This window comes from Odontesthes bonariensis, chromosome 20 (assembly GCF_027942865.1).
Source record: "Odontesthes bonariensis isolate fOdoBon6 chromosome 20, fOdoBon6.hap1, whole genome shotgun sequence".
In the NCBI taxonomy this organism is placed as follows: Eukaryota; Metazoa; Chordata; class Actinopteri; order Atheriniformes; family Atherinopsidae; genus Odontesthes; species Odontesthes bonariensis.
In genome coordinates, this window is record NC_134525.1 from 33687598 (window position 1) to 33713914 (window position 26317).

Consider the following 26317-nt stretch of genomic DNA (forward strand, 5'->3'; position numbering starts at 1 on the left):
TTTAAAAACAGCACAGTACAATCTTTCATTTTCTAATGAAATATCTGTTGCTTTTGTGAGTCATTCCTGCTAACCTCTTGTGCCAAAGTGAGAAGTAACATTTCTGGTGATCCTAATCTAATGTTTATTAAGTTTTCCTAAGCTTCCCCAGTTGTTTTGGGACCTTTACCATACCATTGTCTTGAATAGATATCTTAAAAAAGGCTAGTTATCTAACCTTGAACAGTTGCACACCTTGAAAGGGTTCAGCTGCTGGTTCAGCCGGGCTACTCCTGTGTGAACTGACAGGTGTGTGATGTGATGTGTGTCTGTGTTCATGTGCACGGCTCACATTCTAAGCCAGATGACTTCATCTGATAGACGGATCCAGACCTGCCACCCCTGGGGTTTACACACCCCGTTTAATCATTGGGACAGCTGGGCTGTGTTTTGACACCTGTGATTTTACAGTTCATCAGATGTGTGTGTGAGACGAGATAAATGTGATGTAATGAAGCTCATTCCTGCCAGCATCCAGCTGCCTGGCTTATGTTTCCAGCTGTGTAATCTGAAGAAGGCAGTGGGCTTCCACCAGGTCTTCTTACTTCCTTCCAGCAGCTTCTGAAGTGAGACCGATCTGCTTCCTGTTGTCACCTGTGAGGCAGGGACAGGCTTCAGTCTGCCTGCTGCACAAGATGAGGTGGAGCTGCCTGCAGTGCCCTCTGAGAACAAGAAGTGTGTCATTGTCATGTTGATGTAGAGCTGAGGTGTGTGTGTGTGCTGTACATGCGAGGGATCGGCATTTTAAGTAATTTAAAAAAAAAATTTTTTTAGGTCGACTAATCAATTCAATTAAAGTCGATGAGTTGTGACGTCATCATTAAACTGACATCGGTCACCACAGCAGTTATTTGTGCCTGTCGTTTGCTGTCACACGAGCATTTAGCTACAACAAAACCAGTCATTTTTTGTTGTCTTTCCGTCTGCTCTTTTTGCTCCTGAATGGCAACGAGTCCTCGTGGGGCTGGTAGAACCGTGGTAAGCTGCCGACACAGGTCAGTGAAAGCCAGGATGACATACGGCTTCGTTCCATGGGCCATCAGAACTCCAAACACGCTTAAACTGCCATAAGACTGGTAATCCATCTGCAACCATGTGCAATATTCTGTCTCCTCAAGTGCAATAATGCCACCAAAGTGCAATACTCTGTTCAGCTGCGTGTCTCTGTAAGTTTTTTTTTTTTTTTTTTAAAAGGAACGGCGCTTCAAGCCTTTTTATATACTTCCATTTTTAATGTAAGCACACTTTAATACTTCTGCGCATTTACAATGAAGCTTTCTATTCTCTTCTAGCTTCATCCCACGTAATGTGCATTGGACTTTGTTGTTGGGTTGAGTAAAATGCATTGGACTTTGTTGTTGGGTTGAGTGAAATGCATTGGACTTTGTTGTTCGGCTGAGTGAAATGCATTGGACTTTGTTGTTGGGTTGAGTGAAATACATTGGACTTTGTTGTTCTGTTGAGTGAAATACATTGGACTTTATTGTTGGGTTGAGTGAAATACATTGGACTTTGTTGTTCTGTTGAGTGAAATACATTGGACTTTGTTGTTGGGTTGAGTGAAATGCATTGGACTTTATTGTTGGGTTGAGTGAAATACATTGGACTTTGTTGTTCTGTTGAGTGAAATACATTGGACTTTATTGTTGGGTTGAGTGAAATACATTGGACTTTGTTGTTGGGTTGAGTGAAATACATTGGACTTTGTTGTTCTGTTGAGTGAAATGCATTGGACTTTGTTGTTCTGTTGAGTGAAATGCATTGGACTTTGTTGTTCTGTTGAGTGAAATACATTGGACTTTGTTGTTCTGTTGAGTGAAATACATTGGACTTTGTTGTTCTGTTGAGTGAAATACATTGGACTTTGTTGTTGGGTTGAGTAAAATACATTGGACTTTGTTGTTCTGTTGAGTAAAATACATTGGACTTTGTTGTTCTGTTGAGTGAAATACATTGGACTTTGTTGTTCTGTTGAGTGAAATACATTGGACTTTGTTGTTGGGTTGAGTGAAATACATTGGACTTTGTTGTTGGGTTGAGTGAAATACATTGGACTTCGTTGTTCTGTTGAGTGAAATGCATTGGACTTTGTTGTTGGGTTGAGTGAAATACATTGGACTTTGTTGTTGGGTTGAGTGAAATACATTGGACTTTGTTGTTCGGCTGAGTGAAATACATTGGACTTTGTTGTTGGGTTGAGTGAAATACATTGGACTTCGTTGTTCTGTTGAGTGAAATGCATTGGACTTTGTTGTTGGGTTGAGTGAAATACATTGGACTTTGTTGTTGGGTTGAGTGAAATGCATTGGACTTTGTTGTTGGGTTGAGTAAAATACATTGGACTTTGTTGTTGGGTTGAGTAAAATACATTGGACTTTGTTGTTGGGTTGAGTAAAATACATTGGACTTTGTTGTTGGGTTGAGTGAAATACATTGGACTTTGTTGTTGGGTTGAGTAAAATACATTGGACTTTGTTGTTGGGTTGAGTAAAATACATTGGACTTTGTTGTTGGGTTGAGTAAAATACATTGGACTTTGTTGTTGGGTTGAGTAAAATACATTGGACTTTGTTGTTGGGTTGAGTAAAATACATTGGACTTTGTTGTTGGGTTGAGTGAAATACATTGGACTTTGTTGTTCGGCTGAGTGAAATACATTGGACTTTGTTGTTTGGTTGAGTTAAATACATTGGACTTTGTTGTTAGGCTGAGTGAAATACATTGGACTTTGTTGTTGGGTTGAGTGAAATACATTGGACTTTGTTGTTCGGCTGAGTAAAATACATTGGACTTTGTTGTTCTGTTGAGTGAAATGCATTGGACTTTGTTGTTCTGTTGAGTGAAATGCATTGGACTTTGTTGTTCTGTTGAGTGAAATGCATTGGACTTTGTTGTTGGGTTGAGTGAAATACATTGGACTTTGTTGTTGGGTTGAGTAAAATACATTGGACTTTGTTGTTGGGTTGAGTAAAATGCATTGGACTTTGTTGTTAGGTTGAGTGAAATGCATTGGACTTTGTTGTTGGGTTGAGTAAAATGCATTGGACTTTGTTGTTTGGTTGAGTGAAATGCATTGGACTTTGTTGTTAGGTTGAGTGAAATACATTGGACTTGCAGATTGCAGTTTGATAGACGGCATCAGAATCCAATCATTGTGAACGGTCCGTTCACAATGATTGGATACTGTTTTTCCTAGATTGTACGTTCTAGAGGCCACTAAAACTTTTCATATTTGTGTCAAAACTTTTAATTAATTGGTTGCAATGGGGGTGTGAAGTAGCCTGGGAATTCCCATGCTGCTTTGCGCTCGATTTCATTCTCACTGCAAAGTCAGCCTGGAAACCACCGCCCTTATTTTTGCTAGAGTTTGGGAACCAATCACAGAACGGGGGGGGGGGGGGCAGCAAGACGATGACGACGTCCATGCGCTACACCGAAGCTTGTAGAGCGTTAATCCAACATGACAGCGGACACAACGTTACCGTTCAATGCAGCCTTAGAAAGTGTTTCGGAGTAGATTCACCCTAGGGTCATTTGAACCGTGACATCCAGCCAAGTAGCCCACCCGAAGTTTTTCCGATATTGGCTGAACATCAGCTGAGTTACTGAGTTATCCCGAATAGCTTAGTACAAGGGTTAACGGACCCTGGCAGTATCTCCAAAATTACCACACTAAAATCTAAAATCACATGCCATGACACCAAACTTCTACAGTTGTACAAATATGGTCTGTACTCACAAAACGATGCATTTGGAAGTTTGTACATAGTCCAGGAGTTTATTATTATCATCAACACAAGCCTGATAGCTTTTCTGCTGCTAAAGCTTCGTTGACGTCACTTCTGGGAGCTGGGAGCTTCAAAGTAAGATGAGGGTTGATCTACTACTGTAGACAACAAAGCAAGGCTGCTCAATTTCTCCATTATTAAAATAAATTCACAACTCTACAACATAAAAATTCATGTAGAATATAGCATATAGGCCTACTTTGTTGTCAATTTAAGTAGCTTAGAGCGCAAGTTTACTTTTATTTTCCATTTTTTTCTTCTTCCTCGTCGAATTTCTGTCGTCATCTGGTATAAGTGATACAATTGGCTATGAATCGCGCGCAAAGCAGCATGGGAAGAACCTCACGTCATTTGATAGACATTCGTAGCGCCCAATAAACGGCTCTAGGCATTCGTAAACCACGCCTCAAATACGAGAAAATGCACACCTAATTCCCAGACCACCATCTCATCGAGATTGTGGACGCGTCAGCCAGGCTAGGTGTGAAGAGTATTTCAAGCAATATGTAAAAAAATGTTCCAGAAAAAGATCCCCTACCCCACCTTTAAATATATTGGACTTTGTTGTTCGGCTGAGTTAAATACATTGGACTTTGTTGTTCGGCTGAGTTAAATACATTGGACTTTTTTGTTCGGTTGAGTGAAATGCTCCCATGTTTCGCGTTGTTTAGTTGCCAACATCAGCTCCTCTGTTTGTTCTGCTATAGGTGCAAACTCCAGCTGAAGGACCCAAACTTTTAGTGTAAGAATATATAACTTACAATTGAGTTCCCATTTCCCTGTCTTTGTTTTGCGCTTTCTTTCTTTCTTACCTTCTCTTCGCCCTTCCCACGTCTTCTCAGCTGCATGTGTTCCTTTCATTTAGTTGCTTCTGATGGACGACTGGTATTTCTCACCTGACTGAGACAGTCATTTTAACTTCCCCCTTCTTGTCCTTGTTTTTTTCCACTCCCATCCTCCAGACCCCGTACGCTTTCTCTTCCCTCCCCCTCTCAAGCTCTGCACTGGTTTCTTTGGCATCCCACTCGTGTGTGTGTGTGAAGGGAAGGCAGCATTCTCGTGGGACACTCTTCTTTTTCCTATTCTCTCTTCCTGTGAGGCTCATTCTGAAGCATACAGGAGGACACTTTGCTCTCTGCAGAAGGGATAGAGCCTAATTTTCTTGCGGAGACTAATGAGCTTACCCCGTGCTGAGCTGATTTCAGCCTGCCGCTTGTCATTGTAGTGGCTGCTGGTTAGTGAGAGGAACCAGGGTGGATCTTGGAACAGGCAAAGCAGCAGCCAGACCTTTGCGGCTCCTCTGTTTGCTTACAGGACCTTCTCTGCTTGTGCCAGCATTGCAGCTGGGATGTCTCTCTCTGCGCTTCCCTCCCTTCCTTCTTTGCCTCTCCCTAACCTTGCCCTACCTGACTCCCTCCTCTTCCTCTCTGTCTGTTCTGGAGCACTGACAAAGTGCTTTTGTAGCTGCATCACCTCTCGGGCAGCTGCCCCTCTTCCAAACCCATCTTTCCCACTGTTTCACCTCTTTTCTTAACTTCTGCTCGACTGCCAAAATGTACCGGAACCCGTGGATCTCAAATTACCTGAGTCATGTCAAGTTTTGCAGCCAAGGTAAGAGCAATGACTTTGGTGTTTTCAGCTGAGGGACAGATTGCCCTGTGTTTGAGTGTGCTGGGAATGTGAGCTGTGGACTCCTTTCCTCTCTGCTCACTGTCCTGCTTTTCAGCCATTTGTCCCTGCACTGCAGCTGTAGCTGTCAAGGACACAATGTAGCAGAGAAAAGGGACTGTTCACACTGCAGAGGGGGCTTCAGGGAGTGCAATCATCTCTTGGCTCTACAGTTACTTCCACTCAGATTTAGAAGAGCAGATTCATTTACGTATCCTGTAGCTATGCATGGCTGGATTCACCTATGTCTTATTGACTTGACAACATTATGAACATTATTTCGACTTGAACTGATCAGTAAGGGAAGACATTTTCAGCTGGGAGTGTGTCTCACTCAGTAATCTCAGAGGTGGAATCAGTCCAGGAGTCACAAAATGACTCTTTACAGTTGCAAAAGCAGAAAAAGATTTTTTGACAGAGCACATACATACTCAGATTAACATGACTGAGCCCTTTAAAACAAACACAGTTGTTTGTATCTGCTGTCTGTTGGTGTAACTATGATTATGAGCTCGTCCGCCTTGACTGTCAGGATGACAGTGCCATGGTCCTGAGTAGTACAGTATTCCTCTTAGAAAGATGCCTCAGGTCTTGAAAACCCAAACAGTTGCCGTTGCCGCATGGGAGTATTTGACAGTAGCTGGTTGGTTATATGATGCACTTTTTCACAAACATGTCTGTTCCCGCATAGGAGCTGCTGAAGCCAGACAAAATCTAAAACGCTGTTTTTTTTTAACATATTATCCAGGTCCTGACGTCTTCCATTCATTGTGAATCTAAAACTAATCTGTGTCTAAAACCTAGAAATAACCTTGACGTTATGTCACAATTTAATATTGTTAATTTAAAAATCCTAGAGGAAACAGTTCGGCATCTGAAATCAACAACTTGCACTCTGGACATAATACCATCTGACTTTTTAAAAACTGTTTTTACCTCAGTAGAAAGTGATCTCCTACGAATAGTTAATAGCTCACTGGCATCAGGCATTTTTCCCAAGTCACTAAAGACAGCTGCCATTAAGCCACTCCTAAAGAAGAGAACTCTAGACGCCTCTATGATGAACAACTACACACCTGTCTCTAACCTCTCTTTTATATGCAAGATTATTGAGAAAGTTGTATTTAAACAGCTCAACGACTTTCTGAAGAAAAGTGGAAGTCTTGATAACTTTCAATCAGGCTTCAGACGTCATCACAGCACTGAAACAGCTCTGGTCAAAGTGTTAAACGACATTAGGTTGAATACTGATTCTGGTAATGTTTCAGTCCTGGTTCTGTTGGACCTCAGCGCTGCGTTTGATACTGTAGATCACAGAATCCTGTTGCACAGGCTGGAAAACTGGGTTGGACTTTCTGGAGCGGTCCTTAACTGGTTCAGGTCCTACTTAGAAGGCCGGAGTTATTTTGTTACAATTGGCAGCTATGAATCTGAGCGAGTGGCCATGACTTGTGGAGTCCCCCAGGGGTCAATTCTTGGACCTCTTCTGTTTAACTTGTATATGCTCCCTTTGGGTCAGATATTGCAGAATTTTAACATCAATTATCACAGTTATGCAGACGATACACAACTTTATGTGTCTCTGTCACCGGACGACTGCAGCCCAGCAGACGTACTGTGTCAGTGTCTGGAGGAAGTAAACACCTGGACGAGAGAGAATTTTCTACAATTAAATGAAGACAAAACTGAGATCATTCTGTTTGGTAGCAAAGAGAAGAGGGTCAGCGTTGGTAAATATCTTGAGACTCTGGACCTTACAATCACTGAGCGAGTTGGTAACCTCGGAGTGTTGATAGACTCAGATCTGACTTTCAGCAGCCACATCAAAGCTGTCACCAAGGCAGCTTTTTACCACCTCAGAAACATCAACAGAATTAAAGGTTTCCTCTCCCAAACAGACCAGGAGAAACTCATCCATGCATTCATCTCTAGTAGACTCCATTACTGTAACGCTCTTTTAACTGGACTTCCCAAAAAGAGCTTTAAACATCTGCAGCTCATCCAGAACGCTGCTGCTGGAGTTTTAACCCGGACTAAGAGATCTGAACACATCACAGCAGTTTTAAAATCTTTACTCTGGCTTCCAGTCGGTCACAGAATAGATTTTAAAAGCCTGCTGATGGTTTACAAATCCCAGAACGGTTTAGGCCCAAAATACATCTGTGATATGTTCAGAGAATATAAACCCAGCAGAGCTCTTAGATCCAAGGACTCAGGTCAGCTGGTCCAGTCCAGAGTCCAAACTAAACATGGAGAAGCAGCATTTAGCTGTTATGCTGCAAACAAGTGGAACAAACTGCCAGTGGAGATTAAACTTTCACCAAATGTAGACATTTTTAAATCCAGGTTAAAAACATTTCTGTTCTCATGTGTCTATGCATGAAATATCTTTTAACTTATCTAGACTGTTGCTCGTTTTTAAATTCATTTAAATGATTTTATTTGTTTCTCTTTATATTCTTTTATGTATTTTTAATGCTTCTTCCACTCCCTGCTGCAATGCTTTTATTTTATGTAAAGCACTTTGAATTGTTTGTACATGAAATGTGGTATACAAATAAATTTGATTTGATTTGATTTGAATCGTGCTGATATTTAAGTCAGTGCGCAGCAGGCAAGGCCCAGTCCTCATCGCCCTGAATGACTCCTTTTTATGGCACTGTCCTGTCATTATGTAATTATTAATAATTATAATTCAGAAGTGTGCCAGCACATATTTGATGTGAGGAAAAGCTCACTCAATATAATTGTTTCTACATTGTTATCCAGCCTGTGATAGAAGAGCGGCCTGTGCTGACTGGTCCATGGCTGAGAGCTGAGCTCTGGCTTGTCTGTGCTTAGCTGGCTGGGAATCCACAACAGGTGCTTCAGTCTGGGTGAAGGAGGGTGTGTGCTTTGCCTTTTGTCCTGTTTCTTCTCCACAGTTGTGACTGAACTACTTGTGTACTTGTTAGTAGTTGAAGAACTAATTGGCTTATCAACATCATTTTGTTAAGCCCAAGGTTTGTTGCCATAGTGTCACATCTGTGTTTTTAAATGCTTTCCTCTTCCGTCTGTCCCAGTGAGGGTGTTTGGTTGTACTCAGCTGTTAGAGTAGGTGGGCAGTGCTTTGACTCCATGTGTACTGTATTGTGATGAAATGCAGCCGGTTAGTAACATGTTTGTGGTTGGACTGCAGTAATCCCAGGATTCAAAGATAATCCTGTATCTTAGCTGCGACACATGCTCAGATCCTGACGCCTCTTTGGTCACTTCACTCAGTGTTTTTGCTGTTCGGCGTGGAGTTAGTACCAAGTTGATCAGAGCAGTTTCCTGCACCCTTAGTGCCTTACACCTTTGATACCGAGTTAGTAAGGGCTAGATGGCCACTGGGGGGAAGGCGGGGTTTAGGGTAGGGCAGTGGGTGAGTTAGGGGTGTGAGGTGGTCTCTACTTTCATGGCTGTGGCCATTTGGATGTGGAAGGGCAGCCAAAAGCACAAGTTTGAGACTTGACCTGAATAAGTGAGGCAGACATTTGTTACAGGCTCTACTGTCTGTGTGTGAGGTTTTATAGGAGCTGTGTTTATGGCATCTTCAGCCCTTTGGCTGAACTTGAACAGGTCGGATCGTGGACTCGTATTTAAAAGTATCTCATGACGTATGAGGAAATGGAGGGAACGCTTTCTCCGTCCTGTATCTTCATTGCAGGTGTTTGAAGTGCTGGCCATGATGTGCTTTGACTCCTCCTGGCACCATTGGAGCCCCATTGCGATGTGATGAGGGTCAATAAGGCTTTTTTCAGCCAGCCTTCTATCAAAGACTCAGTGGTGTGAGCTGATTCCCACTGATATGTTAGATGGAGGCAGGCAGTGTCTCTGGATGGAAATGCAGTGATGATTTGTTTGAAGTGGTGGTTCAGGAGTGGAGGAGTGACCTTTTTATTGTTGGATGTGATGGATGCAGGCAGTTTACTGTTTTCCACGTCATTTAATTTGTCTGTGGCAGTCCACTTAATGCATGTGGTTCTGAGCCAAGGAGCTGCAGACAGGCTGCATGCTTCACCTTCACATGCCCAGTTGCAGTGATGTCTGCTCTTTAAAAGCTGCTTGGACTGGAATGAATGGACCAACACTGAGACATGACTAAATGTTGCTCTCTCTTCTTCTGCCCACAGGTCTCGGGAGTGAGACGCCGGTTAAAGTCAGCAATCCCAGGTTGCTGCAGAAGCGAGCGCTGAGGTAAAAGAAGCCTTTCAGCGACGTTTTCCTTCTGTGTTTGGGTCTCTTTTTCAAGACAAACTAGGGCTGGGCGATATAGGAAAAAGTCATATCACGATATAAAACCAATAACTAATATGTGAATCTTAAATGTTCCCTGTTACTCTTAATTGAGATTTGATGATATCAGAAGGTTCATTTTGAATTAAATATAAATTTTCTGTCAAAGTTGAACATGACATGTGACACTATACAACTGTTTCAGATAAATGCAGAACAGGTATTTTAAATTAAAATCCTGTATCTGACCGGTCAGCTGTTTGCTCTCCAGCAGCGGTGGTCTCTCTTGCGTTTCGGGAGCTCTCTCCCGACGTCTCAGCTGATGAACTCATCCCTCACATGTAGTAAACTCACTCGGCTTGTTGTAGAAGAGACACAGGAAACATGTTGCTAAACGTTGACCGGGAACACAACTACAACGCATGTGTGCATCTAAAGACTGTTTATAGTGACAGACATCGCACTCTAACATAAACTAATCAAAAAAAGTTAGCATTCTCTGTGCTCAAACGGCTGGCGCAGCTTCAGCTGATGAAACAGATTCAGTCTCTCTCTGCAGACTGCAGCCATGCTGCTCACAGCAGGGAAGTGGGCGTGTCCTACCTGCAGACTGCAGCCATGCTGCTCACAGCAGGGAAGTGGGCGTGTCCTACCTGCAGACTGCAGCCATGCTGCTCACAGCAGGGAAGTGGGCGTGTCCTACCTGCAGACTGCAGCCGGCAGACACTGATACTGTTGCTGAGTTTAATTTTGCCATGTGATAGCCTATCGAATGTAGGTCACGAGCAGATTATTGAGATCGCTCAGAATTTTATTGCGATCCCGATTGGATATTAAAACTGGCAGCTGCCAGGTGAATATTTTATATTGAAATTGTGTTCAATTTCCATCTTTACCAAGGAAAATAAAACAAAATCACTTGCAGCTCAGCAACTTCTCCGCTAACACCTTGAAACTGACTATTTCCTTTGTGATGGTCATTGAAACTTAAGGTCAATCCAGTCACAAAAATGAAAGACATCCACAGAAAAAAGTAAAGTCATCATGAGGGGAGAAAATCTGAAAAAAGGACATTCCCACAATACACATTTATTCAGATGTTCCATATATCCAACATTTTTAAGGGGAAAATAAGTCAAACTTTTAGGCAAAGCTTAGTGAAACCCAGCTGAAGGTGGTGTGTTGTTTAAACATAAACCTCAGTCATTTTCACCATCTTTTCTATACAGATCATTTCTCAGAGGTGCACTTAGTTCTTCCTGCTCAATATAATCTGTTGTAGTTTGGCCAGGCTGTAACCACTGAGATACTAGTGAGTATTTTTAGTCATTTCCTTCTGTCAATAGTTGAATTTTTGGGTGGCTCCGAAAAATGTTGCAGTGATTGATTTCTTCATCCTGAAGAATTCTCCTACATGTGTTCCTTTTGAGATGACTGTGTTACTTACACTGTTCTGTTAGATGTACATCTTCAAGTGTTCTTTTTCTTCAACAGCATATGTAGCCTAATATCACAAAACATGAGAAGGGATCGTCCTTTCAGTACACACTGAAGCGATTGAGAAAAGTAGGGACAGAATGATGTCAAAGATCGATGAAGCCTGTGTTACATGGTAAAAAAGAAACTTTTTCTGGATAGCACGAGTATAATACTCCCGGGTGCTTATAACCAGATGGGATCTTTTGCAATGCGACCTCAGTATGAATGGTCAAATCAGAATTCATGCCACTTCTACGCCGCTTTCGATCGATGTTCATCACAATTCTGCGCATGAGTCTGCGCCTGACTTTTCTAAAGATGGACGAGAGCACAGATGTTAGCGGCGCGTTGGAAGTTTGAGCATGTAAATAGAAACCAGCGTCTCCATTTCTGATTTTTATCTCCTGTATCCAGTGATGTATTTTTGTTTTTTGCTCAGGCACGTCATGACGTCTGCTATTTTTTGCGCATGTGACTCATTATGGTGAAGCGTTTACACTGAAATCTAATATTGGCCACATAAAAAAAGAGTATTCTGAACAGGCCAACAACAGATTAGGTCTGAGCGTTAAGGCCTGCAGTCTGAACGGAGTCCAACAATGGCCCTTTTCCACTCCAGAGGTTTTACCAGGTACAGGAACTGCCTCAGACAAAGGGAGCTGAACGTGTACTGAACAGTGAGAGGAAAACATTGCTGATCACTGATTGGTCAAAGAGAATCCCACTGGCATAACAGGAGTGTCTTGACACACAGTCGGACACATCACCTTGTTTTGCGAGCCAGGAAAAAAAAAAAAGAAATGCATGTCTCTCCTGTATTTCCAACACTCTCAGCAGCACAGCACAGCTGAGCTGGGCCCAGGATATGCCATTATGTATGCAAACCAGAACTTCCTCCTCACTGTGCTGGTCATCCTTTAAATGCTAAATTGTTGTCGGGTGATAGCCGATCACTGCAATATTTTGATCTGAAAACAGATGCTGTTGTGATAGAAAAGGATTTGTTGTGCCTGTTTATATACGCTGTTCACAAGGAATACTCAAGTGTTTCCTCACATCGGTTATCTACTGCCAGCTCTCTGTTGCAACCTGCATCACATCTATAAATGACTTCAATATGTTTCTGCATGTGTGTGAGGCAGAATGCGTGATGAGATTTGAAATGTCTCTGCATTTCTACGCACTGTAAATACCTGACATCACTTCAAACCGATCCTTCTTTTAGCAATATTTTAAATGTGGGTTTTTCTGAGTAAGCCTTGACAACTGTCTACAAACAAATCCTGTTCCCACAGCTCAGTCCTGTTTCAATAACAGTTAGTATTTTTCCTGCACCCCTCAGCTTCCAGAAAGAATTCTCCTTCAATGAAAAAGACGAGCCAGCCAAAAACACCAAAGATATAAATGTTCGTCTCTCAGCCAGTCTCCCCAAAGGTCAGGAAGTTGAATTGTTTTTCTGCTGAATAAAAGGCTTTCATCTCATCTTAATGTTTCAGTGTACACTTTTCAGACTTGTTCTGTTGCTGTCCTCCTTTTCAGTCAGTTACATCAGTATAATTTTAGTTTTTTATTCTTAAGTCTCTGAATTAAGGAAACTGTTTGAGGACATTACCACAAGTGGAAGTGACTGGGAAATGAACAGGTAAGACAATAATCTGACTATAAAAGGGTTGCATGAGCCGTTGGTCTCAGGTTGACTAGTATTTCCCTTTTGGTTGTATCTAGAAAAGAGCGTATTGCTCGACGGCTGGAGGGCATCGAGGGTGAGGTGCATCCATCCCTGCTGCCTAGCTTGGTTGCCAAGCGGCTTCTGGAGGAGGACACACCACGGTACACCAGGGCCTCTGACCCCTGTGCTGGTAAGACTGGTGAAACAAAAGTAGCAGATAGTTGTTTTTAAAGCTTTATTACAGCTTGTGTTTTCTGTCTGAAGGGATGGTTCAGAGGTATGGCATGGAAGGATCTGAAAGTCCAGGCATGCCCCTGAAGCCTCCAGATCATCAGACCAGAGCTCAGAACAGGACTGACCCTCCCTCCTGCATCCACCTGGATCCACTCCAGAGTTCGGGTTCCACCACCGGCGCTCGAGAGCTGGAGTCCAAGGCTGAACGAATCGCCCGCTACAAGGCAGAGCGCCGACGACAACTGGCCGAACGCTATGGCATCTCTTTGGATCAGGAGCCAGAGTTGGACTATCCCTCTCGCTGTCCCCGTGGTGGCAAAGAGTCGGACAGCTCAGAGAAGCAGAACAGAGTGGAACCTGTGAGGGGGGGGAGCAGGGACATCACCCTGAGTGCTTATACCAGCACCCAAGGGAATATCTCTAGAGGCTGCGGCTCAGCACCACTACAGAAGCACCCTGATCCCAACTGGGAGGTGACTGGAACCCGGGCGGAGACTCTGTCAGAGAGGGACAGGCTGATGAACCTGGAGAACCAGCGCAGGGCTGCTCCACCCGTGTCTTCCTCATCTTCATACATGGATGTCACTTCATTGTCCTCCTCTGCCAGGGTGCATACTAAAGACTGTTTGGAGGCATCGCTGCCAGCCAGCTCACCCAAAATGAGCAGACATTCATCACTGTCCTCACCCAAACATGAAGTGTCTCCAGGGGATCTGTTCATCGAGCAGCAGGCCCACAACATCCTCAGCAGACAGGGGTGAGTGCTTTCTTTCTTTTTTCATCTCCTCAGTAGAAATAGAATGGTTCCTAGTCTTCCTGTGTAAAAGGCTCATCTCCTCTGCATTAGCAGGGCTTTTAATCCACGTTCACAGGGCTTGAGCCCGACCCCTGCCCTATCATTCTCTTTTTTAGATGTTCAAAGTCTACTGTCCTGCAGCAGAGACCTACATCTGGCCACTGAATGCAAAAATGGCGTGCGTATGTTGTGACACTTTAGATGGAACACTTGGACATTCCAAAGGACGTATTAGTGGCCAAGTTGTTGGAGTTTCTAAGGGCTTTTTGTGAGGCTGTTTAGATTAAGTCAACTGTTGGCTCTTATTGATCCAGCATTTAGAAAGAAAAAATGTTCCGGGTGCTTCTTTACCTAATCTGATGCTCTGTGTTGTAAAGAGGTCTGAGTAAATATCAGTTTTAGTGAGATGAGATGAGATTCAACTTTATTGTCATTACACATATACAAGTATAGCATAACGAAAAGTAGTTTTTCAATAAATAAATGAAGTAATGTGCAAGTGAAAGCAATAATATAGTGCATTTTTACAGATTAGTAATTACAGATAGTGCAATGAAATACAAATAAATATATGGATTAAAGTGCAGTGGTAATATATATACATCTATATTGAGAGATTTGGGAGCAGAGTTCATAAGGCAAACAGCTCTGGGGAAGGAGCTGGGGAAGTCCTTTATGATATCTCAGTTAAAGTTACGCTGGTACATGCTCCCAACAAGTCTTAATTCATCAATATTTAGCAGTTGTGTTTAATCATTTGTTGAATCAGTGAAAAGCCAGGAAAGCTACGCTGCGTATGCACCATCAGTTTCTAGGATCTGGGCTGAATGGTTGAGTGATGCTCAGGGGCTCAGATTTAACTTTTTGGACCCTGATGTTGGTCTGACCCTAGCGCTCACAGTTTTCTGCTCAGTCAGACATTTTGTCACCTGTCCTGCTCACATGCAGCGCAGAGCGCAGTTCAGCTGCACATGAACACGTCTTTGTATGAATCCATTCTGTCTGTTCCTCAGATTTCAAAACTTGTCCGGGGTGTCTGTGTTTGTGCTGAAGGGGGGTGATTGTGTTACAGGGCAGCTCAGAGGGACTCCAAGGTCACATCTGTGACCCACATCTGGGCCTGATCAAGAGCAGTCAGGCCTGAGGAAAAAGAAGCAAATAGGCCTCTTCACTGCCAGTCCTTGGGGCTGACATGACTCACTTCACCCCAGACCTTTTAAGTTTCTAACCTTTGGAACAGGTTTGTTCATGTGGTTTCTCCAAAGATGATCTCATTGGTATTAGGCAGACAGAGGCAGAGCACATTGTTGTGACTACATGAAGGACTGTAAAGCTGTAAAACTTTTACAGGATCTTGATATTTTCAAAGTAAAACCTTTAAAAAGGACTTTGGGCAAACGGATAGCTGTTAATTATGGCGCACATTGAATAGATCAAAATAAAAGGAAGAGCCCTAATCTGAAATGGACCTGAGCACAAGCTGAGGAGCAGCTGCTGCACCATCAGTTCAACAGTGGCAAAAACAAAGCTCCACCTGAGTGAGTTCACCTGAGCACAGGTGTCATCTGAATAAATTCCACTTGGCTCTGACTCTGTGGTCGGCCTTCAGGTACGACTTGATGTGTCTGGTTGCTGTTGAGCTCAGGCCCGTGCTGATGATCTGCTTCAGGAGATGAGAGCTCGCTCAGGTGAAGGGACCAAGCTTCCCTGAACCCCGTCTCCAGATGCAGTGATGGATTCAGAACATTCTTTTTACCTTATAGGGTGCTGTCTGCTGGCAAATCCATTCTGATAAAGTACACTGTGCATTGTGTGGCCATTGCTCCTTTATGATCATTAAGTTAAAGTGTTCGTCTTTATCTTTTGCTGCTGGCATCGTCTCTTCCAAAAGCACGGTGTGATCCCTCAGTGCTGCTCTGGAACACAAGCTCATTCTGCCTGCTGTCAGGCTGACGCTGTAGTCATTGTTGTGTGTGATGTTGTGTGTGTGCTCTGGAACACGAGCTCAGCACCCACCCACCCACTCACTCATGTTTCCACTGGTGCAGTGCGAGAGCCAAACTTAGCACTGATTGGTTCCTCCGGACTGATGCTGAGGGCGACACCCACTCCGTCATCAACTGGCCATCAAGGTACACCCAGGCTGGTTGTGTCTCCCCTCATCATGGCTGACCCTGTCCCCGTCCAGCTGGACTCTGCTGGTGGTGCTTTTAATCCCCTCCCACTGTTTTCACTCAGTCTGGCTCCTGTGCTGTCTGTGTTTGAGTGTTGAGGCAGCTGACTTCATCATCTTCATGCTCACTATCTCCAGCCCCGTCTCCTTGGCCACAGATATAACTTCTAATCTCTCATGCACATGTTGCTGTGTTGTTTTTAATCCCAAGTGTTTTACAGATCATGCACAAACTGCTGGGGAACAGTTTATATACTGTAAAACAGAATGACTGACTACCTCTCACTACTGAGCAAAGTAATCCTAGCTTTTAGCTCTTTTTTCCTGTGTGTGTTGGTTATGCAGTGCAGGCGTCATTGTGTAACCAGGAACAAACTGTGAAGAGACGCTATTGGTGAACTTAAAGATCCCACGGAGAGTGGTGTGGAAGCAAGAGGGTTCCAGGTTTGATTCCTGAGTCTGCATGTTGTCCCCGTGTGTGCCTGGGTTCTCTCCGGTACTCCGGCTTCCCCCCACCCCCCAAAAGCATGCATGCTAGGTTCATTGGTGACTCCAAATTGTCCCGAGGAGTAGGGATGGGAATCAAAAACCGGTTCTTGTTGAGAACCGGTTCCCAGTGTTTTAATTCCTTGGAATCGTTTGGCGATTTTGCAAACGATTCCCTTTTATCGATTCCATTTGGCGCGAATGACGTCACCACGCAACGTTGCGTGGCGAGTCCAGCGCAGCCAGCAGCCAACAGGAAACATGGCGCCCAAGCGGTACAAACGCTCGAAAGTTTGGTTACACATCCCTAAAAAAGACGACAACAGGGCAACTTGCAAAGTGAATATTTCACCAAAGGGAGGAAATACTACCAACATGCAATAACTATGAATGAATGTCGGTGAATCTGAACCCAGCAACGTTAGCAACGTTAGCAACGTTAGCATGTCCTCGGCTAACACTGCAGGTAACTAACTAACTAACAAACACTGCCTATCATGTTAGCACCATTTGCCTCATTGTAAAAGCTGCTGTTAGTAACGGTTAAGGTTAAATGAATGCCTTCTCAGGCATTACATTTAGATGAAATCATGAGAGACAGAGCCTGACTGGCTCAGAGCCAGAGGCTGGTGGTACTACCCCCAGTTCACCTCTACCTCCAGCTTCTCCTTTCACCAGAGCAGGGAAGAGTTAAATTACCCAGGCCATGATAGACCAATGTGGACCTCACCGTTGTTGGGTTTGTGAGGTCATGACTCGAGTTACTTCTAAACTAAACAAAGTTGATGCTGATCGACCGGTTTGTTGTCCTTTTTCTCCAAATGAGAATCGATAAGGGAACCGATAAAGAACCGAATCGTTAAGCAGAATTGAAAATGGAATTGGAATCGTAAAAATCTTATCAATTTCCATCCCTACCGAGGAGTGAGTGTGAGGGGAGCAGGAGCCAGTGTATTTCTGGTGCCGGTCCCAAGCCCGGATAAATGGCTAGGGTTGCGTCAGGATGGGCATCTGGCGTAAAACGTGTGCCAAATGAATGCTGCGAGATGGACTCGCTGTGGCGAGCCCTGAGAGGCCGAAAGAAGAAGTAAAAATAATGTGTGATCACCTTAAACGTGGGCCACAGCCTGAAAAAGATGCTCACGCATGTTTTTGTGTTTTCATGCTGAAGGAACTTGTTTTATCCAGTAGTCTCAAACTCTTCACTTCCATGTCACTGTGAGTGAAAGGCAAGATTTCCTTTAGTGGTTAAACTCTCCAGGCAGTGTGTGCCCACTGTGAGCGTTAAGAAAGCTTCAGGAAGACGTGTTTGTGGTTGTGAGCGCAAGTTGACGCTTTGCAGCTTCCCCAAAGACCAAGAAATCCTGGATGAGTGGAAGTCATGCCAGACACAGTCACACGGTCAGGAAAAGGTTTGGATGTGTTCACTCCACCTCCCTGAAGACCGTTTTATGGACAAGAATGGGTATGATGCTGGCTTTGCTGGAAGACTGAAGCTGAAAGTTGAGCTTTGTTGTTCCAACACTAAAAATGTCTGTGTTGTGTTGGCATTAGACATGTGAACAGCTGAAAAGGCAACTAAGGGTGGTAACGGTACTTTGTGTTAATACATTTATACACAAGACAACTGAGAGCATCATTTGTTGCTGGTACAACTACTCCAACACACAGTTGCTTACAGCAACAGGCCCTGAGCAGGTGTCCTGCTGTAGTCTTTGTTGGGACAGTTCATCAAGCTGCTCAGTTCCATGTTCTGGATCACATTCTGCCGTCTGGATCTCATGTGTTGTCCAGTGTTATCTTGCTTATGTGCTGTAGTCGTCTCCCAGCTGGCAGCTTGAGTAGCACGTGTTCACGAGCTATCATCATCTCCTTCCCCGCTCCAAACATTCAGCCAGTCAGAGGACACCTTTGCCAGATCCTCTCGTTCTCAGGAGGCTTCCCCCAAGCAAAAGCTCGGCCTCAGTCTGAACTCATCACAAACTGTTTGGAGTTAAAGGGATAGTTCGCCTCTTTTGACATGAAGCTGTATGACATCCCATATCAGCAATATCATTTCTGAACATCTTCTTACCCCCTGCTGCGTCCTGTGAGCAGAGTTCCAGCTGAGTTTTGGTGTTGACGAAGGTAGTCCGGCTAGTTGGCTGGGGTTTAAAAAATAAAGCGTTTTGCTTCTCAAAACAATATGCGTTCAAAAGAGTAATACATTTGCATCACAAAATCGTTTTGCATGAAAAAGTCAGACCTCACTTCGCTTGGCGCTATTTTTGCCTCCCTTGATATCAATGCATATGTATTACTCTTTTCAATGCATATTGTTTTGAGAAGCAAGACACTTTATTTGTTTAGCCTCAGCCAACTAGCCGGACTACCTTCGTCAACACCAAAACGAGGCTGGAACTCTGCTCACAGGACGCAGCAGGGGGTAAGTCAATGTTCATAAATGATATTGCTAATATGGGATGTCATACAGCTTCATGTCCAAAGAGGCGAACTGTCCCTTTAAGTGTGCAAAGAGCGAGAGGTACCCAAGAATAAGTATCAAATGACTGGAAATGATCGGGCCATGTCCACTAAATGTAGAAAGTCCGTCTCCTCTGTTGTGAAGCTGTCCTGAACATGGATTGAGTTTGAGCTGTTTTTACATGGCAGACACAGCTTTTCACTCAGGTGCAGTTCAGGGTGATTTTGTTCTTTTACTTTTCAACCAGTTGGTACCGCCACCTCACATTAAGAAGGTTCCTGGTTTGAATCCCAGTCTGCATGTTCTCCCCGTGTGTGCCTGGGTTCTCTCGGGGGGGCTCTGGCCTCCTCCCACCGTCCAGAAACATGCATGTTGGGTTCACTGGTGTCTCTGAATTGTCCCTCGGAGTGAGTGTGAGCGTGCATGGTTGTTTGTGATGGACTGGCGGCGTGTCCAGGGTGTTCCCTGCCTCTCGCCCAAGGACAGCTGGGATAGGCTCCAGCCCCCCCACGACCCTAAATTGAATTAAGTGGGTATAGAAAATTAATGGATGGATGGACTTTTCAACCACAAATTGAAATAATGTGAATAATTCCATGAAAAAGCAGCTGTTATCCACAGAAATGGTTTCTTCTTCTTCAAAGCTTTTAAGCCTTATTTGAAAAGGTGATTTGTTGAACTGAAAAACTCCCATGTTTGCTACAACAACAAAAGAATACTGTACTATGTACTGCTTTCCGCCAACACTGAGCATGATGAACAAGGATTGGAAGGAACCTCAACACCTCTGCTTTCTGTTTCTCCATCACATATAGAAATCATTCTGTAATGCTGCGTGTACACCAAGAGCGACCTACGCTACCTGAGGGCTGGAAATCATTGTTTCTCTATGGAGGGTGAGAGAACTGAGCGACCAGAGCGAATTCCAGCGATTAAACTCAAGCTAATATTATGGTAATGAGCTATGACGCATTTCGGCGAAAACCAATCACAATCCACAGATTGTAGGGGTCCGACAATCCGCGGGGTTCGCGGAAACAGACGTGTAAACTTTGGTTCCCATCCAAACAATAGTTGTTTAATCCTGAGAGTGTTGCAATTGCCGTGTCGAGTGCTTCAATACAATAGTGTAGTAACCCCATGCATACCTTTCTCACTGCAATTAAGTTTTACTTCGGATTTTATTTCGAATTTAGTTTCTTTTTCACAGCTGCCTCTGCTATTCCTGCTCTTCTCAGGTGTACCTAATGTAGTTTTACATAATTTGTAACGTGATGTATATCTTGTATAACAAATTGTAAATAACAACACGTTTATTCGTGTCCCTGCCCTCACTTTCCTCATGTTTTTTTCTGCGGGGGTGCCTTTAAAAATTGAACATTCTAAATGTGACGTGACGAGCTACCAAAGCTACCAAAGCAAATTCTCAAGTGAAGCTTCTCCAGCTACCTCCGCTACCAGGTAGCGTAGGTCGCCCTTGGTGTACACGAAGCATAAGGAGTTAGTTTGCTCTGTTTGAAACTGACACGGTTGTCTGTAGCCATGGTTACAGTGTAACATCAGTGCATGCATCTGGAAGTGGAAATTATAGTTAAAAAACTGAACAAAGAAAAACAGCAGAAGATGTTAAATGGTCTGAAAGGATGTTTTTAGGAGAACACTGTTTGCTTGTAAATGCATTAAGAAACCTGATGTTATACCAAGCTGTGCCACACTTTCTGTTGATCAGCACTGCTTTTTCTACTCGGATGAATGTTGAAAGACTGCCTTAGATAAAATAAAAAGAATAAATCTGATAAAGTAAGACTAAAAATCCAACCCAGTATTTTAGGTAACTGCAAGATGCACATTGGGTTAACTTAAGGTGCGCACCCTTCCCTGATGTCAGACAAGAAAAAGGGTCTGAAGTGCAGACTCGTCTCCATCTGAGGAGGAGCGCACCTCTGTGTTTGAGTACTGTGTTTCTGTATTCCAAATGTTAACCAGTCCTTTGTCTCCCTGAAGAATAAAAGTTAGGGAGAGGCTTGGCAGGGAGGAGGGCCACCAGAGGACCTCAGAGTTTGGAAACCTGACAGAAGCTCCGGGGTATCACAGACAACTTCAGCCCCAGACATCTGCACACTACCACAAAGACACACTCGACTCTCAGAAGGCCTGCTCCCGCCTTCACTGTCATTCCTCAGCTCAACTCAGCCAGTCCAGTCAGCAGGGAGGACGAGATGTTGGCAGTTATTTCAGTTACCTGTCCATGACCTCTGGTCCCACAGCTGAGCAGCAGCAGCAGCAGCAGCAGCAGGAGGAGGAGGAGGAGGAGAGTGAGCCTGAGAGTGAGCCTGAGGATGTGAAGACAGAGGGTCTTCTGAGGAGCAGAAAAGCCGTCCTTCCCTCAGAGGTCCGCCGCAGGGAGAGGAGCACCGAGGACCCACAACAGGGAAGGGTCGAGGAAGAGTCGGGGACGTCCAGGGGGCAAAGCCAAAGACAGGATGCTGCGGGGGAGAGGAGTGTAAGAGGAAGAGTCACATGCAGAGCGTTGAGGGGGGCAACAGAGCCTCCCTCCCGTCTGCAGACAGCAGGAGGTAGGCCCAGGGAGCACAAAGAGCTGACGGCAACCCACATCCAACCCAGAGCGTCACACACAGGCCCAGGCAGCTCCGCCTCCAGGACAGCTCCGGTGTTAGATGCTGAGGATCCACGGCGGCTACATCCAAGGAGCCCCAGGGAGGGTGAGGGGGTCGCTCAACCAGAGAGCCGGGTCTCTGTGACCCAGCTCAGGCACACCTACATGGAGAGCACCGGCACCACTCCCAGCAGTTGCAGGAATGAGCTGTAGGTGGAAACACTGGCTGCTGCTAACATCTTCTGGCTGCTAAGCAACTAACAAACAGCTCAACTTGTGTGTAGTTAACATGAGTGCACAGTGATTCTGCTGCTGGTTCACTTTAGGGATGACATTCATGTACCAGTCACCTAACACCAGGCCTTCTCCAGCTGAAGCTTCCTGCTTTGGACCCGGGGCATATGCATGTGTGCTCTAACCGCTCATGAGCCTGATTCATAAACCAGAGGTGTAGTTTAGGCATGGGCCAGTCACCGGTATACCACGCTTTTAAAAAGTCACGCTTTCAAAACCACTAACATTTTCTGCCATACCGTCCCTGTGGTATGAGCGTTTTTTAAAATTTTAAAATTTTAATTTCTTTTTTTTGTGGCGTCTCGTCAGAGAGAAAGTGGAGGTCCCTCACACCGTGTGCAGCTGCAGCGTGGTGCCCCCCCTTCCCCCTGCGCGACACTGCACTGAAACAGTGACCACGTCAACTCCCACAACTCACTGACGGAGATTGGCAGAACTTTTAGCTGTTGTTTCATTCACTGGAAGCGGCTTTGAGTTTTATGAAAAGCGCTAAATAAAGCCGATCCGTTATTATTATTATTATTATTATTATTATTATGAAAGTAATAAGATCATTCCCAAGTGTGTCCACTGAAGCACACTATTTCCTTACTAAAGGAACAGTTTTTTATTTTTCTTTATTTTTAAATGCAGACATTCAAAATACACATTTCAGAGCTGGAGTCATAATACCGTGAACGCGTGATTTATTTATTTTTTTCCTGGGGTTATCAGACTCTCACATGCCTCGTGAAGTTGAACCTTCAGTACTTCTGCTTTTTGCTAGTCTCCCTCACCATGCTGTATCTCTCTCTGCCTGTTGGTCGTGCTCCTGTCGTGCTCCCCACAGCCAGGCTGAGGGGGGCGGGACACCTGGGGGCTACCAGGCCCCATGGAGAGGGGAAAGAGAAGTATAGTCCAGTATATCTGTGCTGGAGAGAGTAGAAGGAGCTCGGAGAGGTTTAGGACGCAGCCCATCACTGCAGACTGATAGCTACTGCTTTTGCCTTCAGAGTGCACGTGGCTGAGAGAGATGAACGCTGGGCAATGCTCATGGTGGTGCGTGTGTTTGGTTGGATGGATGCGCAGAAAGGTTGATTCTAATTTTGGTTTGGTCAGTGTTTTCTTTCCAGTTAATATTTTTCTAATATGTGGTCAAAGCAGAACGGCTGGTGGGACTCACACAAACACGAGCACGCTCACTCTCCTTAGTTTTGCTCCTCACTCCAACTGCTCGAGCACACAAGGAGGTTTACAGAGCAAAGGTCCCTCTGCCTGGGCTTTGGCAGCGGTCATTACATGTGACCGCAGTGCGGAAGCATGAATTGGCCTTTGTTGGTAATCGCATTCGGAGGCCACTGAACTGAACAGACTTCTGTAATGCGGTCTAATACATCAGCTTAGGCTGTTTTCCTGCTTGCACTGGCCCACAGAAACAGCTGCTTCTCCCTGCTCTGCTTCACCCTCAGCCCTCTGTTAGAACTGCTTTGTTAGCTTTTACTGACGCCTTTTCCTTTCATCTCTTCTGAAGGTCACGTGTCACTTCAGACTTTGCTTCCACAGAAGGTGAGTCATTTTTTCTCATTTTCAACACATATGGGTAGAACTTGATTTTTAGATATCTTTAACAATAAAACCATCTTTGACAGTCACATGGGTGGAATGTAAGTGCATTGAACGTTTTTACAGTTCTCCAAGTAAAGCTCACACTGTTAAATCTATGTGGAGGAAAAACTAAGAACACAAGTGGACTGGCTCCTGCAGGTGATTGGCCAGTGAGATTGCTTGGCTGGGATGTCCAGATGCTTTATATTTGATGCAGCAGTTGAAGTGATTCAGGTTTGTTTGTGGCTGGAGAATGAAGTGGAATTCACATTTGCGTTTTACTTACACTTGATAAATGAAGCTTGTTAGTTACTTGGACAGCCACCCAGAACAATGCCTCTGCACCTCTGAGTTTCACTGGAAATCCCTGTATTTTTGAATGTCTCTGGGGATGGAGAGACCATCATGGTGTTAGTATAGAAGCTGGTTAAGTCTAGGCTTCACGTCAGTTGCTTTTCTTTTAAAGTGAGCTTACTCCTACTACTGCCATAATCTGTCATTCAGGGGTTGATTACAACCATGATAACTATACAAACTATGAAAGCTACAGCTGGCAGCAAATGACTAAAATGGGACTGTTCAGTGGTCTCACATAAAAGTTACAGTAATAGTACCATAGTAGATAGCCTGGGTGCCAGCCGAACTTAGCCCCGCCCATAAAGGTTTTGGTCGGGAACTTCGGTCTGGCTCTGCTCAGTTGGGAAATCATCATGCCCGACCAAGAATCGGTCGACCCAATCAGATTGCCAGGGCGGGCTTTATACGATGATGGACAGATGATCAACAGGGACATTATCGACTACGTCACTAAAGAGCTGAACATGGCTGCTGCTGGAGAGCTAGGGTGTGTAGATTCTGCCATCGAGTCTGTTCTACAGGATCTCCACATTGCATTCATTTTGAAAGACGAACAGAGGAACACGATAAAGGCTTTTATCGATAGAAAAGATGTTTTTGCCGTCCTTCCTACAACAAGTGTGTGTTGCTTAATCTACGTCACATACTACGTTGCTCTGATTGGTTGTAGGTCTATCCAATTGAGCGAAGAGGCATTTTTTCTCCTGGTTCGGTTGAAACACGCCCCATACTCAAATCTCTATTGAGCGGTATCAGACTCACATTCTGACTAGAATCGTGAGTATGACGTAGTCAGGCTACATAGTAGAGACCCAATGTTGCTAATCACCTTTTAAGATGTAACTTTTTAAAAGAAAGCACAGCATATTGAAGGGAACTTTCCAGAAGTGTTAACCGTGCTGACAGTAGTAAAATCTGCTTCTGATAAACACACACTGCTGTCCTGACCAGCACCGCATGGAGCAGACTTCAGCACAGCAGAGTCCAGCAGAGGAAACGCTCGTGTGGTGAAGTCATGCCACTCATACCCACCTAGCCCGTCCCCTTTGTTCCGAACCATCAAACCAGTTCGAAGGGCAACACAGAAGTGATTAGATTTCACATGCATTCCTCTTTCAAATGAATAATTAGAAGAGTGCAACGCTATTTCCAAAAAAGGTTGAGATCCTGTGCAAAGGGTAAATAAAAAGAGAATTCAATGATTTCTAAATCTCAGACAGAACACAGAAAGCACATGAAATGTTGGAAGTGAGACATTAAAGATATCAGCTCAGCTTGAACATCTCTGAAAGGAAGTGGGCAGCTGGAGGAACGTGTCGAGCCGAAACGGGTTGATTATCAACAGCTCCGTGACATGGTTGGGGAAAAAACATTGGCGCCTATGGAAGTGGAAAGCTGCACATCTGGAAAGGCTCCATCAATGCTGAAAGGTATAAACAGGTTTTAGAGCAACATCAGCATCTTCTTCAGGGAAGGACTCGCATGTTTCAGCCGGATAACGTTAGATATTCCTGAGACGTAACAGAAGAGGTTAGTTCTATCTGGAAGTTTTGCACCTATACAGTACATTTACAGTCAAGCTATAAGATTAAAATGGAAAAATCTAGTGCGTTTCACAGCTGACTTACTCAGAACAACAGGGTACCAGTAACACTTAAAATAAACCTTCTTGTAGTTAAATGAAAATACAAATAAACCATCCAAATAGGTAAATGGAGAAAGGAAAAAAAAGATGATTTATACAAGACTGATGTATTTGTCATCAGTCTTCTTCAATCAGCCACATATATTTATTGTTTTCTGGGTTTTTTTCCAGAGTTTATGACATTTATATTGTGTTCTAAAGCTTACAGGCTGAGTAATCTTTTACAACTAACACACAACAAGAAAAATATGAATATGCACCACATAATGATTTGAATGATTTTCAAAGTGCTTTTAGTCGGACAGAAGGACCCCCGTTGGCTGACCTCTGCAGCTGCAGAGAGCAAGCTACAAGGAATTTAGTTGTAAAAGCTGACTTTGTGAAGTGTCCAGATGAATTGGGTTGCATGACTACATATGATGGCTTTATACTGTGTATCATACTAAAAGACTACGGCTAAAGCTGCAGTAATGTATCTGCAGTAATGCTTACTGCAAGCATCACTCTGAAATATTCAAGTGTGTGTGGCAACTCTGGTATTTTGATGAAATTTCAAATCATGTGTTTTTTAGCTCATTTCTTACTGTCCGATTAGTTGTAGTGTTATTTTGCTGTTTTTACCTCTCTGCAGCCGATGAAGAAAAGCTGGATGAACGGGCCAAACTGAGTGTAGCAGCCAAGCGCTCCTTCTTCAGGGTGCGTTTCAGCTTCTGCCCAACATCCTGTTTCCAGATCCAAAGCTCAACAATGTGCTTCCAATCAAACAC

The 26317-nt window shown here is 44.1% G+C and overlaps 1 protein-coding gene across 10 annotated transcripts in view; it reads left to right on the forward strand.

The window, feature by feature from the left end:
* Positions 1-26317, forward strand: part of svila (supervillin a) — a 100831-nt gene that overhangs the window by 8111 nt on the left and 66403 nt on the right. For 4 of the 10 annotated variants that reach the window (XM_075452939.1, XM_075452938.1, XM_075452940.1 and 1 more), the window contains exons 1-10: positions 4916-5438; positions 9650-9713; positions 12574-12665; positions 12810-12873; positions 12957-13090; positions 13165-13891; positions 15979-16062; positions 21058-21879; positions 23475-23509; positions 26182-26246. In XM_075452939.1, coding sequence (XP_075309054.1) covers positions 5381-5438; positions 9650-9713; positions 12574-12665; positions 12810-12873; positions 12957-13090; positions 13165-13891; positions 15979-16062; positions 21058-21879; positions 23475-23509; positions 26182-26246 — 2145 coding nt within the window. In that variant the 5' untranslated portion in view covers positions 4916-5380. Of the gene's footprint in view, positions 1-4915; positions 5439-9649; positions 9714-12573; positions 12666-12809; positions 12874-12956; positions 13091-13164; positions 13892-15978; positions 16063-21057; positions 21880-23474; positions 23510-26181; positions 26247-26317 lie in introns of those variants that run through there. The other 6 variants (XM_075452937.1, XM_075452941.1, XM_075452944.1 and 3 more) reach the window with 5 other exon arrangements.